Here is a 14,276-nt window from a genome sequence, read left to right as displayed (position 1 = left end):
ACTAAGCGCCACGATTTTGACACAAGCTAAGCATTCGCTGACAGGGTTGTGCTAATCCCAAGTAAGGGTTGCGCAGCGAGCCAACCAATAAAAAGAAGTCCGTGAGCTGATGTTTGGTAATCTTCTTGAACCTACATTTGATGTTGACAAAAACAACGATGACGCATATTAAAGTCGGGTCCCTAAGTTGAATCGCTTAATATATCCCTGGCCCAAGGCGTTTTCTACTGAGCCGTAAACATGATTGACTTGGTAATTCGTAAAAGAAGAATGTGTATAAGTAGCCGTGGTGCGCCGCCTGCTCTTTGGTAGACACCGCAAACTTTACAACACAACATTTGCTCCAAGAGAAATATTCATTATTCCATCATGAGTTCAACAAATAGTTCAACTGACTCACCGGCTCCGGTCTACTTACCGCCTCCACGACGTGTGATAACTACTCATAACGCCGATGGGAAAGCCGTTATTAGCGAAGATCTGTCCGAGAACCCTCCGCGGGTTGACATTCCTGGCATGAACTTTTATTTATGTTACACCTTGAACCAAGCTCCAGGCATCTTGCAAGACGACCAAGACCTGAAAGCGTACCAAGATCGACTCCCACATAATGTGGGTCTCAGTATTCCTGGCGGGACTCTGCTCCGAGTTGTCGATTTTTTACCTGGAGAGTCGGAAGGACCGATACACAGAACGAAGACTATCGATTTTGGAGTTATTATCGAAGGGGAATTACAATTAAATCTTGATAGTGGAGAGAGTACGGTATTGAAACGAGGAGATATCCTTATTCAACGAGGGACAATTCATTCTTGGAAGAACAACAGCACCACCGATGTTGCACGGGGATTTTTTGTGTTAGTGGACGCGGATTTGCCGACAGTGAATGGCATCAAGTTAGCGGAGGAAGTGCCCATCGAGGAACTGAAAAGTGTATAGTGAAAGAAGCCAAACGTTTAAATTTGGATCTGGTGAACCTGGGTATGGGTTGCTAGTCAATCTTGGAACCAATTTTGACCTTGAACAGACATTCCTACGTCAAGAGTTGAAGATATGGTACCTTGGTATCTCAGTATTGGCGTTCAGTTAGTTTTACATAACAAACTAAATGAAAGCAGCCTTGTTGAATACAAACTTCAATAGGATTGATGTGATCGTTGTTGAGGGGGGGTTTGCAACCTGAATCTCTCAGTGATGGTCCTGGTTTGCAGACAATTTTTTTTTTTTCAGTAAATACCCGGTTACAATTCAATTTGGCTCCTATATTGACTCCTTATTTAAAATGCTCATAGCAATTGGCGTCGCCTCCCCACTTGCGTAACGTCTCGCAGCTGCACTGCCGTTCCGCATCCCATTTTAGCATCGTCAAAATCTGTTTGGCATCCCATGGCCCTTCTCTTTGCTTTGTTTCTTGCAAAATTTTTATCGCCCTTTTCTTGTCCTGAGGATGGGCGCTATACACATATACCCAATACATTGGACCAACTATCGAAGTTTCAAGGCTGACATCCGGCGGCGGCCAGCCTAAAGAGGTGTGCACAGCGTGCATCTCCTCACCGTATGCAATCATCTTACCAAGAATCTCGTTCTGAAAACTCGCCGAATGCACCAGAATAGCATGCTCTTCGGGGGGTACTGGCATGAGCTCAATTACAGCCAAGATGGACACAGTGTGAAGCATATCCATGCAAAGACTATAGTACTCCCAAGTTCCTTTGCTAGGAGCAGCTGGACTGGACATATATGCTTGCAGGCTTAAGTCAATAAAACGACCTCGTTGCCGAAGGGAAGATAGTTCCTGGTGAACATGGCTTTCTACCCAAAATGTGGGTTGGTGCTTGAATGCTTGCCACTGCCAGTCGCAAGACATGACCTCACTGGCCAATTGAATCCTTGCTTCATGGCCCTCCGCAATGCTTCTGATAGACTTGGGTTGAGCGGCGGCTGTATTGACTGAGTGCTTCTCATATAGCTTGCTCCCCAAAGTCATGGGGACCTCCGATGAGAAGCAGTGCATGCATAGCTCACAGTTCCGAAATTGTAAGACGATGCCCCATAAATCTTGGGTAGACAGAATCGCGCTCTTTCCCTTATGGCGATGGCTAGCTGAAGTGTGGTTACGTAGACTTTTGAGGTCAACCGACGATTCGATGATGTGTATTCCATTTTTGAGATGCTTTATGGCCGCTGCATGGTTCAAGCGAAGACTCTCCAGATAAATATATGCGAGGCAACATATTAGAACGACTCCGGTATCGCAAATGTAGCGCTTCTGTAAAATATCCTGTCGTAAGATAGAGATAGACTTGTTGTATTGTTGAAGTATAAATATTTCAATTTTCTCTTTCGTGCCTCGTGGTATTGAGGTTATATCGGCCACCTTGTGCAAGTGGTAAGCGGCGCCAACTGCTATAACTGCGTGGCGTACTGCGTCGTATTCATGGCTAAGCTGCGGTGCGAGTCGGGTCCAGAATGATGTAACGCAGCATATATGTAAAGCTACACCTGATTCAGTTGCACGTCTGCAGGTGTAAAAGAAGTTTTTCTCCGTTTCAGTTCCCAATATGCTGTTCAGTAGTGTTGGCGGCATAGTCAAATCACCAGAAGCTCTTGCTACACCTTTTTGCCGAGCCCTGCCCAATGGATTGACGACTCGAACGGTTAAATCATATCCATCGCAAACCCTACCCGTAGACAGACACCTGTTGCAACTTTGCTTTCCTTCATCGCATTTAACGCGTCGGATTCTGTCATCTTGTTAGTATGGCGAGAACTACAGTACTTTCTTGATCGAAACTTACCGACTATCAACTGAATTAGCAACCAACACGGCAACAGGGAATGGCCAACAAACTTACCACGTAATACATCCGGTTCTTACTTTGGTTCTAACAGCTCTTCTCGTTGCCGTTTTTCCCGGTAGATCCTCTAATCGCACCATTTTATCTGCAATCTATCATGGGACCTGTCAATCTTTGAATGACAGGTAACAGCCTATAGGTTCGCCCCCTGTTTACGGCTAACGCGACTTCTGTAGCACGATAGTTGATGATTTGGTCGCTTTAGTATCTGCACAGAGCCTACGACACTCTCAAGGCCGCAAGCTGGATGGAGAAGGTGAATGCACCTACTTAGGCAGAGTGTAGCTTGATTGCTCCAAGTTTATTCTGGGTGAGGGCAAACTGAGATCTAGCTATGACGTACTCCGCGGCTACCACAGTCTTACTCTGGTTCTTACTCTGGTTCATGACTAAGTTGGGTAAGCAAGAGAACTTGTGGCGCTAGTATCTAGCTGGCATCAGCTGAAGTGGGCAAATTCTTATTGGCCCGCTCGCTCTTATAACCACTTTTGGAGCCTTACCACAATTAGTGATGGCATCTTCGGGATTGTTGATCAGTATTGTCAAAAACTTCTGCTTTTATGGCGCCACAGTAATATTGCTACCGCACCAATTACAGTCGACACATTGTCTTACCAAATGCACTGCGGCTATTACTATGACACGCTCCCTGATTAGGAGTATATAATTCCATTGTCTACTACACAGTTATGACTGATGAGATTCACCTTGGTATCTAACCTTGTGTACACCCTCAGACAAGTATTGTAGGTAGATAAAATCCCCTCTGATGTAGACAAAGTTCGGAATAAAGGCAAGCTTTAAGTCCCATTTAATTCAATACTTGATTCTTCAGTCTTGGGAACAATGCTAGAGCATTTTCGCGATTCACCTGGGCGGCCAGGGCTGGCTCTTGGAATCGGTACGCGTCCTGCCGAGATGTGTGGAAGTCGATAATGTCATTATTTGCGTACGGAGTATCGCTGCCGTATAGTATGTGGCCAGGCTTGGCAAACTTCTCCAGGATACACAGTACGTTTTCTGTCCCAGCGACGGCCGTGTCATAGTAGAAGTTGCGAGCATCATCCCAGAATGCGTCGGCGTCTTCCTTTGTCTTGTTTAAGACACTAGTCGGGCGGCCGATGAGGTAAGGCAGTGTACCACCAGCGTGCGATAGGATGATCTTGCAGTTTGGGTTATTACGGACCGTCTTGTTGTGCAGCATGTCGATCGCGGTCTGGGTCGTCTCGTAGGGATACCTAATGACTGGCTGTGGCATACTGCTGACCTGGGCGGTATCAACCGGGTGGGTAGGGTGAACAAGAATCACGGCAGAGCGGCGATTTAGCTCCGCCCAAATTCCCTTGAAGTCCGGATGGCCGAGATAGTGGTTGCCCTTTCCATAGCGTGTGAAAAGGATCACACCATCCGCCTTGAGGACGTCGTAGGCATAAGCGATCTCATTGAGTGTGAGCTCCTCGTCTTGGAGATTTGGCAGTGCGGCAAAGAAGCCATATTTATTAGGCTGTTCATCTCGCAACTTGGCACAGAACTCATTGGCCTGCCGAGCTAGGTTGGCAGAGGCCTGGGGATCCTTCAGGATGCAGGCTCCAGGGGCCGTGAGGGAAAGGATGGAAGTCGTGATACCGAATTTTTGATTGACTTTTTGGTCCAGCTCGGGTGTCCATTCGGGGATAAACCACCCAGATGGGTCACCACCAGAAACCTCTAGGGCTGTAAAGTACGCGAGGTTAGTGGGTATGACATATAAATGCTAGGGTACGAAAAAGTACCTTTGCGGTAGAAATCTGGAACAAAGTGGTGATGAACGTCAATTCGATTGGGCTCCATTTTGATATAAAAAAGCTAAAGCGCAAATAATAATTGGTAGTGGGTTAAGTTTCTTGCTGGATCACTCTGGTTTTGCAAAATATCATTGCCAAAGGGCGTTTGCTTTATAGCCATACAAGCCTCAGCTTGCTGGCATCCGCCTCAGAATCTCTCCCCATGGAGATCTTCCCCGCAATGTGGAGGTAGAATCCGGGCAAGACATGTAACGACGTAGGATGGAGAACTTGCGTTGCGTAGAAATCGGGGCCCTCCAATCACAACATACGAAATCGCCCTTTGAACTCAACGAACAGCGCAGTTGGCTCCCATCGCCTGAGGGGTATAGTTTAGATCGTAGTTTGGGTAACCGTACAGCTCCCCGCAGTGTATGCCATGAAATCGTGCCCGGGTCTCTATCCGAGTTGAACCCAAGACTCAAGGCGCACCCCCGGATTCAGATCCGGACCCCACTTCGGCTCAGGGATTCATGATAATGGATGAGAGGACTCCGGATGTCTCCCGCCCAGCGACATACATGTAAGTGAGTTTTCATGGCAGTGATTTTGATGAACAATTAGCAGCGATCTTTCTAGAATCCTAGAATCACGACATCAAACATCATGAACGAAAGCACTCCTAACCACGTCCACGATGTCATCATCGTAGGTGCTGGCATTTCTGGCATCAGCGCGGCACATCATATTCAGAGAACACTGCCTGATTCAGAGTATTTACTTCTTGAGGGCCGTGAGAACATCGGTGGCACGTGGGACCTGTTCCGCTATCCTGGCATCCGATCTGACACGGATTTGCATACATTTGGATTCGGCTGGCAACCATGGCAGGAAAATCGAGCCATCGCAGATGGTGATGCTATCGCCCGCTATTTACGCACTACGGCAGAAATGGATGGAATATACAGCCACATTCGGTTTCAGCACCGCATAATCGCGGCCAATTGGTCATCGGCATCGGAGCTCTGGACTTTGGAGGTTGAAACCAAGGGCCGCAGCGTTGAGATGCATACGAAGTTTTTGATTCTGGGAACAGGCTATTACGACTACAAAGAACCTCTACGAGCCGAGATCCTGGGGTTATCTAACTTCCGTGGCGATCTCGTACACCCGCAATTCTGGCCTAAAGATCTCGACTACGCTGGGAAGCGGGTGGTCATTATCGGCAGCGGTGCCACTGCCATCACACTGCTGCCCAATCTAGCTAAGAAGGCAAGCCATGTAACGATGCTGCAGCGCAGCCCAACTTATATGATGTCTATCGACAACACAACAGGCGGCTCGTGGATACACAAACTTCTTCCTCGGACGTGGGCATTCCAACTGGATCGCTGGATGTTTATGTGGATGATTGTTATCCTGTACAACTTCTGCCGGCTCTTTCCCGAGCGTTCTCGGGCTTCCTTGGAAAGCGCTGTCGCGAAACAACTTCCCAAGGGAGTTTCCATGGACCATTTCCGGCCACTCTACAAGCCTTGGGACCAGCGTGTTTGCTTCTCTCCTAACGGCGACTTCTTTGAGAGTCTCCGAGAGGGCAGGGCGCACGTAGAGACTGCTCACATCAAGACGGTGACCTCAGACTCTATAATCCTCGATAATGGAAAAACTCTGGAAGCGGATATAATTGTCACCGCCACGGGCCTAAAGTTTTGCATTGGTGGTCATATCCGCGTCACTATGGATGACGAAGAGATCAACCTCGCTGATCGCTATGCTTGGAACTCAACGATGTTACAAGATGTACCGAATTTGGCTTTCATGATGGGCTATGTCAATGCCTCTTGGACCTTGGGAGTTGAAACAAGCTCCCAGCTCGTTTGCCGCCTGCTACAGCATATGCGGAGGAAGCGTTATTCCAGCGTTGTTCCGCGTTTGCCCAAGGGAGTTCCCATGGAGCCTCGGCCGATTTGGGATCTTAATGCTACATATGTGAAAAAAGCACAAGGCTCCATCCCCCGCTGTGGCAATATTGGACCTTGGAGAGGACGCACCAACTACTTTGTGGACCTGTGGAAGGCCCGGTATGGCAGTATCACTAAGGATTTAGTGTTCAGAGCAGTGAAGCCGTAGGTAGTATGAGGCATATGATACATGCTTCGGGAATCGGTGCTGTTCAAAATAAAGGAACTCATTATAGATCCTAAAGAAGACAGTGTACTTGGGTAGAGTGAATCTCTCAAAGCACGAAAGGGGCACAGTATAGAACTTTTCCAATAAATGCGAGCAATAATTACATCAGTCTCATTGGGTATTCTAGCTTATATTTAGATGAAGATCGATATGTACTTGTATCCTAAGTTGTCTGACGTTGCTGTTAAATACGTGTCCTGGATATCAAATTGCTCTCGTTTTTGCTGAACGAGGTTATTATCCATATATGCAATTCGCTGATTTTGATAATATGCTATTCCCAAAGAAACAAAAGTAACTATATGGCTGCTTACTCGTTTGTTATTTCAGTATCCGTTATCGTAAATGGAAGACAATGAAAGAATTATATTCACACTTATAGTAACGATCATCGACTAAAGGAAATCCTCACTAATTACAGCCGTATCTATTTGATATAGAAGTAATAGAGCAACTCTCAGAATGATCCTTTAGGCCGTAATTGCTGGGGATCTCTATAAAGCCTCTACGGCCGCGCCGTGCCTTTTGCAACATCCACTCTCGCATAACTCACTGTACATTTGGTCCGCTTGGCTACCATGGCTGAGAAAATGGTCTCTTCATCATCTGGGAACCAATTTGTGACCAGAAAGAGTGTTTTCCCATCGTCTCCGCCAAGAGTACATGCCGTCGCATGACCCTTTACATGGATTTCGTGCGTGATGTTTCCTTGCTGATCGAGGCGGATGAACTTCTCTAAGCCCAGGCAGCTCAGCCACATGCCTCCCTCGCCATCCATACATCCACCGTCGATACCGATAAGGCCGTGGGCCGTATTGCCGACCTCGCCGGTTGGTGAGATTGTGGCGGGAGACCACACCTTTTGGCGGTTGGAGATGTCGCCACCGGCACCGATGTCCCACTTGAGCAGACCATAACCAAAGGTCTCAGCGCAATATAGCGCCTTGCCATCGGGGCTGATGAACAAGGCGTTGGGAAATATGATGTTTTCCTCAGCGACTTTGACAGAGCCGTCTGTCTCGATGACGAGAAGGCGACCCGGCCGCGGCTGTTCGCCGTGTAAGACCCGTGCTCCTGTGTCATCAAGATAGACACGGCCAGTGCTGTCGATGGCCATGTCGCCGCAGTAGCCAGTCATAACGCCAGACATGTCGGCGTACAGTGTATCTTTACCGGAGGCATCTCGACGGTATAGCTTAGCATCAAACATGGACGAATAGATGAGCGAACCGTCGAAGGAGAAGCACATGCCGTTCGGCTGGTTCTCAACTTCACGGAGCACTTTCTTTTCGCCCGAAGAAGGGTCTATGGTGTATATGATGCGTCCAGTCATATCACTGATATAGAGGAGGCCGTTGTAATAGCGAGGGGACTCGCCAAACAGGAGCCCATCGGCGAGGTGTGTGTGTATAAGCTCCTTGGGCTCCATCTCTGCAGAGGTGCAATGAATAAGATGAGTTTGAGTGTAGTTCCCGAAGCTTGTTGGTTACTTTGTCACAGTAGGGAAGACAACATGTCGTGTTTTATGTATGTCTAGATGGCCGCATTCTGGATCTCCCTGCAACCCCAGCTTCCTCGATCTGGGGCCCCGGATGAGATGCCTAGATCCTAATCGAGATCCTATGCTTCACCGCTAGCGGATCACACCCGCCTCGTACCAAGAATCGGGGAGGTAAGCATGAACCCCTAGCTCTCACCGAAAACAGAATAGTTGTTGATGTAATTGAACCAATATCTATACTTTCCTTTTCATCTGTAATGAATGGAATGAATGTGCTGGGACCATGACAAGAAGTTGGTACGTTGTCTCTAGTCCGTTACCAATCAGTGGTCACAGGCTTTCTTGAGAGGTCTTCGGACGGACGGACGGACGGGCGTTCGGTTGGTATAGAAAGGGGGGTTTTTTTTTTTCGCTCAGTCGCGCTAGCCACCGCCTAGTGAAATTCTTGGAGTCATTCTCCATGGAAGCTTGCGGAGTTGCTTCCGTGGCCTTTCTCCCTTCGAAGAGCCCGCTCCGGGGATCCGTAGTCCTTTGTCAGCGATTGTCTAGCTTAAAATAAGCAAAGATTAAGCCAACCCTCCATGGCGACAGTTGCTATCCCTTATATACTCTTATCCATCAGTTATACATCACTATCTTTGTTGATAGCGGAGAAGCTTTTGGAGGTAAAAACATGGAACTAACGTGGAGACATGCAATACAAACTAAGTTTTAAATATGGATCTTTACAAAATGTTGGAAAGAAAAAAAGCGAACTTCATATAGAGTTACTCCGTAGACATCTTGAGTTTAATTTGCCTACACCTTTAGGCCCTCCTCAGTGATTTTCTTCTCCCATTGTCTCGCCACTCCAGCCTCATACTCTGATATCCCTCCATCTTCAATATCTGGTGGAGGGGCGTTAAACGCGGGGACTACGCGTGTGCCTCTGGCTGTTGCCTCAAATATCGTCCCATCACCGTACTGTGGATTCTCTAGTAACTCTAACATAGCGTCAGCAATATCCTCCGCGCTGGCTGTAATTTCATCTGCACTAATCATGCTGCTTTTATCAGGATCATCGCTCCATAGTGGTGTCTAGACAAAAGAAATTCTGTTAGCAGAGCTCTTGTGTCTTTAACGGGAATGAATATACATTAACAGCACCAGGCGCAATAGCAGCCGTGCGAATTCCGACCGTGTCTCGCAAACGACCGAGGCTGCGCACAAAGCCGTGTACGCCGTGTTTGCTAGCAAAGTATAATGGTGATCCGATACCATGCACGTATCCAGCCATGCTACCAACGATAAGTAGCGAGCCCGGCATACGACGTGAGGTCCAGTGGGAAATAGCGAGCTGGCTGAGCCGGATTGGGTGCGTCAGGTTAACATCTAGCACGGCATAGTGGCCTGGGTCACCCTCTGCTTCATCTCGTGAAGGACTATTTGGATTTGTCGGTGACTTTGGAGGATTCCAGAAAGAACTCCACCTAGGCTCAAAAATGCCAGCACCAGGAACAACGATGTCAATTTGTGGAAAGGCAGTCTCAGCCGCTCGAGTCAACGCCGACAGCTGCGGCCATGATGTGACATCCGTCTTCTTGAATAGCGCGACAGGTCTGTTAGCTGATGGAGGTGTTAAAGGATCGTGCGGATACTGCTTTAGAAGCTCTTGGGCCTCTGGTCGTAGGCTTATATCACCAACTAGAACAGAGCACCCGCGGGAGAGAAGCTTCTTCGCAAATGCGAGATTGATGCCTAGTAATGGTAGTTAGTCTGGGGCTGTCTGACACAACGACGGGTAGTTGTACCTGAACCACCGCCAGTGATGATAGCATATCTGCCTGCTACAGAGAGTGCCATGATATTATACTCAGGAGCACAATATCTGATAGGTCGGTCTTTTAGATTGACTGCCTATTCTGGCGCTCCCTGTAAACCTGGGAGATGCATTTATGTACCAGACCTCTTGATTACACTAAATAAGAAACACAGAGGTTTTGTTCAACGGCTTATTGAGTGAAAGCCTCTGAGCTGTTAGAATGGATTAATGTGATAGTAGGTCAATATTGAACGCATTCCCAAGAGTCAACATCGAGCGCCGGATGTGCTTCCGGAGGTGAGGCCGGATGCGCTTCCGCTAGCGTCGAGCTAGTTCCAATAATTACAAGACGGGTTGGTCTGCATTAGAATACCCTCCTTTTAACGAAACATATTTGAGAGCCTCGAATTGATCATCGTTACCATGAAAGACGACTAATGCTCGGTTGACCGGATGTGGCCATGATTGCATGTGCCCCGCATCTTGTTTGTGTTTGCCCAACATCTTGAACACGCAGAGTCCGAAAGTCCCTAAGCGTCCTGCCCATGTTGCAGTGCAAGGTGTTTACAACAAAGGGGGAAATCGAGACATGATCAGCATACTCATCACATTAGACTCATCTAGAACTGTGGTCGTATTCTCTTCATGTTGCACGTACGAGTAGATACTTATTTTGCGGGCCTGTTTTCTTCTCTTTTCCTTTCTGCAAACCTCTTGCCAGGCTCTTGTTTAGATGCTTCAGCAGACCCTGCCATCATGTCAATGTCAGCTTGCTGAGAGATTCTGATGGAAAAAACGAGCTCTAAAAGTTTGTCATTTGATGGTTCCCCACTGGAGGCCATGATGGGGACTATTGCAAACTCGGTTCGAGATAAATCCTGTAGTACTTGCGCGTTTGGAAAGTGAATTGTAAGCGGGCATATAATGGCTCCCCCTTAACTTAGGGCCTTTAGGATTCCCTAGCATGAATAGAATAGTGTAACAGTGGCTGCCCCATGGGGTATTTTCAGCTGCACATGTTTAGCCTTGGTGAATATGCGGAGAAAGCGGAGTGCAGTCTGGCGCCACCGTTGGTTCCGGCGTCTCCTTTCAACCATCTGTCATACCTCAAATCATTTAAGCAGGGTGCTAGAGACCACACGCAATCAGATCATTGTGTCTGAATTATTTGCGCGGCAAACTTATTTGCCCAGAGGCTTCCACTCCGTTCAACAGATGCCATAGGAGTATGCCAATGGTGTCACAAATGTCGCCGAGGTCTACGGCCGGGTCTCCCGAGCCTGGGGGCACTCGTAAACGGCGCCGCACTCCATTGGCCTGTGATGAATGCCGCGATAGGAAGCGCAAGTGTGACGGCGTGAAGCCTGTATGCGGCGCATGCCGTCGACGAAGCATCACGACATGCGTCTGGAACGAGGAGAGGGTCAGCAAGATGTGGACCAATAGGTAATGTCTTCAAACCTTCAATCTGATCTCCGAACCCTTCCTGACAGTTTCACAGTTATGTTGAGGGCCTCAGGGCTCGAATCCGGGAGCTTGAGTCGGCGCAGAATCATCTATCAGGTCAATCTGCTGATAACGTTCTGTTTCCAGGATTGTCGCCGCCGGAACCCGCCAATGCCAGTCCGGAGATGGAGATGCCTCAACCAATGGCGCAGCTAACGAGCCCACCAGCTGATCAGACTACAAAGAGTCTGCCACCTTACTACACCGACGTGCAGGTCGAATATAGACCTGCCGTAAATAATAACCTTCCTGATTCGCCCAAGGACTTGCCGCATTCATTGCGCAGTAAGCCCTCTCCAACCTACCAGGACCCAGATCCAGATCTTGACGCCGGCTCGGATAGCGACGACACTGATGTTAACGCAATGGGCGTCATAGCTCCCTTGAATAGCATCGGTGGTAGGCGAAACCGACGACCTTCTGAGTATTTTGGTCCCTCCAGTACTGCGAGTCTGGTAGACAGGGCGAGGAATGCCATGGGCCAGCAGTGCCGTAAACACTGGTCTGTGTTGAATAATAGGCCATGCTCCCAATGCCAACATGAACTGGTCTCTGTCTTGAGCCCGTCTTGTGCTTCATCGGGGCGTTCCCACTCACTCAAGACAGACAGTGCGGTATTTGGAATGACAGTTCCTCCACGCGACGAAGCCGACGATCTTGTAGAAAACTACTGGCGTTGGACACACTCACTCTATCCATCTATCCATAGGCCGTCATTCGAAGAACGCTACCGTATGATCTGGTACCCTCAGACGGGGCCACGCTGTCTTTGCACAGAAGCCCAAGCTTTCACGCCGGGGGGCCTTTATACCTCCATGGGCGACCGTCTATTCTACTGCATGCTCAACAGCGTGTTTGCTTTAGGTGCCCTCTTCAGCCCCAGGATGGGCCACAAGGACCGCGATCAGTTGAGCCGCGGATTCTTTGAGCGCGCTAAGAAGCTCATGGATCTGGACATGCTCGCTGCAGGCAGCTTGGCTCTCGTGCAAACGCTGTTGCTCATGAGCCAGTACCTACAGAGCACAGAGATGTCGAGCACTTGTTGGAACATCGTCGGGCTTGCGGTGCGCGTCGCCCAGAATATTGGGCTGCACCACGATCCCAAAAATTGCAACCAGGGTTGCTGCCCATCACAGGCCCTTGACCAAGCGGAGACGGAGATGCGAAGACGGGCATGGGCGGGCTGTGTGTTGTTGGATCGGTAAGTGTCTATTTGCTACCTTCAATGTTCTCTCCGCACTCGGTTGGTGACTCACTATGTGTTAGAGTCCTCTGCTTGACGTACGGGCGGCCCTTGATTGTGCACGCAGCCATGTCGCAGAGCCAGCTCGTCCTTCCACTAGCAGTGGATGATGAATATTTAACGCGACTTCCGGACGCTCCAGGATCACAACCAGATGAGATACCGAGCCTAACAGAATGTTATATACAGACGGTTCAACTGCAAGATATCCTCGGCGAGGTTCTAACCACGCTGTACCACCCGGATCCTAGCCCAAGCCCGGCCCCCTCGCTCAGCACCGGAGCAAAAAGTGTAGACTTCCACAAGCTCTTCGCCGTTGATAGTCTACTTACAACATGGCATAAAAGACTACCGCCACATCTTCAAGCCGGTCAGTATAAGAGCAGCGGAGAGCCCCCCACGCTCAACCTATCAGATAGAAAGGTAGTGTACCGTAGGCAGGCGATAGTCCTGGAGGTTAGGTATGTTAGCCTGTCCCTCAAACGTATGACGCGATAAGTCAGTACTAACGAATGTGGAAAGATATTTGCACGTTCGCTTAATGATGCTCAGACCGGTTTTATCGGGCCTTTGTGACCCAGCATCGCAATCAAGTGAATTAGGCACGGGTTCAATGCAAGATGAGATGGTGCTCAAGGCAGCCAACCTATGCGTGTCTGGAGCACAGGAGTTATTACAGCTCATTGAGGATAACATGTATTTCAAGACGGACCTCCTTTCTCCACCGTGGTACACGGTCTTCTGTAAGTCACTTCTGGCACTCTGCGGGTCGAAAATCGTGCTGATGTCCCTTCATAGATATACATAGCTGCGCCATGGTTTTTCTCATCAGTCTGTTATGCTCTCCGAATCATATCCACTGCATGGACGAAGCTTCACTTCTCGAAGGACTAAGTCGATGTTTCGCAGCTCTCAAACGGTACCAGAGTCGAAGCCGCGCGGCGGGACGCTGCCGCAAATTTCTCATCTCGGTGCAGCAAGAAGTCTTCCACTACCGGAGTCAGAACGGTTTGTCGTTTCCCTCTAAATGGAAATATCAAGGTCGTCAGTGTAACGAATATGAAGCAGGAATGATGAACGATTTGGGTGTCCTAGAAACCCCCGGCACCGCAGTCATGCTGGGAGGTGAAAATAGCCATGTGCGACCAGACCCTTCCATTTGGAACAAAGATATACTCTCTCGGCCGAACATTATGCAGGAAGATGCGCGCTTTGATGAGCAGATTTGGATGTATAATACTCCTGATATTGCCTGGCTTACACAAGGATTATATTACGAGGAGCACATTGAGAACAGTGTATAATCTCCATATCGAACATTAAATATACCAACAATAATGTCTCGTTTTCTTGAATGTCTTAGAGTATGCTATGTACGCATCGGCTTATTCCTACGGTTGCTTTTGAACAA

At 48.6% G+C, this 14,276-nt stretch overlaps 7 protein-coding genes across 7 annotated transcripts; 3 read left to right on the top strand and 4 right to left on the bottom strand.

Annotated features, from left to right (window-relative positions):
* Window positions 1-369: 369 nt before the first annotated feature.
* M431DRAFT_101282 (hypothetical protein) lies at window positions 370-939 on the top strand (the record flags this gene model as incomplete). Its single annotated transcript, XM_024911314.1, has 1 exon — window positions 370-939. The coding sequence occupies one exon, from the start codon at window positions 370-372 to the stop codon at window positions 937-939; it is 570 nt and encodes a 189-aa protein (XP_024767546.1).
* Window positions 940-1,273: 334 nt separating this feature from the next.
* Window positions 1,274-2,941, bottom strand: M431DRAFT_488215 (hypothetical protein; the record flags this gene model as incomplete). The annotated part of the gene is made up of 3 exons (XM_024916540.1): window positions 1,274-2,747; window positions 2,802-2,804; window positions 2,859-2,941. 3 exons carry the CDS (start codon window positions 2,939-2,941, stop codon window positions 1,274-1,276), a joined length of 1,560 nt encoding a protein of 519 aa, XP_024767545.1.
* Window positions 2,942-3,672: 731 nt separating this feature from the next.
* On the bottom strand, window positions 3,673-4,691 carry M431DRAFT_101315 (hypothetical protein; the record flags this gene model as incomplete). The annotated part of the gene is made up of 2 exons (XM_024911317.1): window positions 3,673-4,574; window positions 4,634-4,691. The coding sequence occupies 2 exons, from the start codon at window positions 4,689-4,691 to the stop codon at window positions 3,673-3,675; spliced, it is 960 nt and encodes a 319-aa protein (XP_024767544.1).
* Window positions 4,692-5,290: 599 nt separating this feature from the next.
* M431DRAFT_101366 (hypothetical protein) lies at window positions 5,291-6,754 on the top strand (the record flags this gene model as incomplete). Its single annotated transcript, XM_024911320.1, has 1 exon — window positions 5,291-6,754. One exon carries the CDS (start codon window positions 5,291-5,293, stop codon window positions 6,752-6,754), a length of 1,464 nt encoding a protein of 487 aa, XP_024767543.1.
* Window positions 6,755-7,207: 453 nt separating this feature from the next.
* M431DRAFT_525872 (hypothetical protein) lies at window positions 7,208-8,147 on the bottom strand (the record flags this gene model as incomplete). The annotated part of the gene is made up of 1 exon (XM_024920642.1): window positions 7,208-8,147. The coding sequence occupies one exon, from the start codon at window positions 8,145-8,147 to the stop codon at window positions 7,320-7,322; it is 828 nt and encodes a 275-aa protein (XP_024767542.1). The 3' UTR covers window positions 7,208-7,319.
* Window positions 8,148-9,113: 966 nt separating this feature from the next.
* M431DRAFT_129340 (hypothetical protein) lies at window positions 9,114-10,157 on the bottom strand (the record flags this gene model as incomplete). Its single annotated transcript, XM_024912399.1, has 3 exons — window positions 9,114-9,392; window positions 9,451-10,052; window positions 10,106-10,157. 3 exons carry the CDS (start codon window positions 10,155-10,157, stop codon window positions 9,114-9,116), a joined length of 933 nt encoding a protein of 310 aa, XP_024767541.1.
* Window positions 10,158-11,248: 1,091 nt separating this feature from the next.
* M431DRAFT_21736 (hypothetical protein) lies at window positions 11,249-14,172 on the top strand (the record flags this gene model as incomplete). The annotated part of the gene is made up of 5 exons (XM_024913529.1): window positions 11,249-11,562; window positions 11,618-12,823; window positions 12,889-13,326; window positions 13,388-13,608; window positions 13,664-14,172. Exons 1-5 carry the CDS (start codon window positions 11,345-11,347, stop codon window positions 14,167-14,169), a joined length of 2,589 nt encoding a protein of 862 aa, XP_024767540.1. The 5' UTR covers window positions 11,249-11,344.
* Window positions 14,173-14,276: the final 104 nt, after the last annotated feature.

The sequence above is a fragment of the Trichoderma harzianum genome (assembly GCF_003025095.1).
Source record: "Trichoderma harzianum CBS 226.95 unplaced genomic scaffold M431scaffold_32, whole genome shotgun sequence".
NCBI classification, from domain to species: domain Eukaryota; kingdom Fungi; phylum Ascomycota; class Sordariomycetes; order Hypocreales; family Hypocreaceae; genus Trichoderma; species Trichoderma harzianum.
Note: the sequence above shows the minus strand (reverse complement) of the source record. Positions and strands in the feature narration are given on the sequence as shown.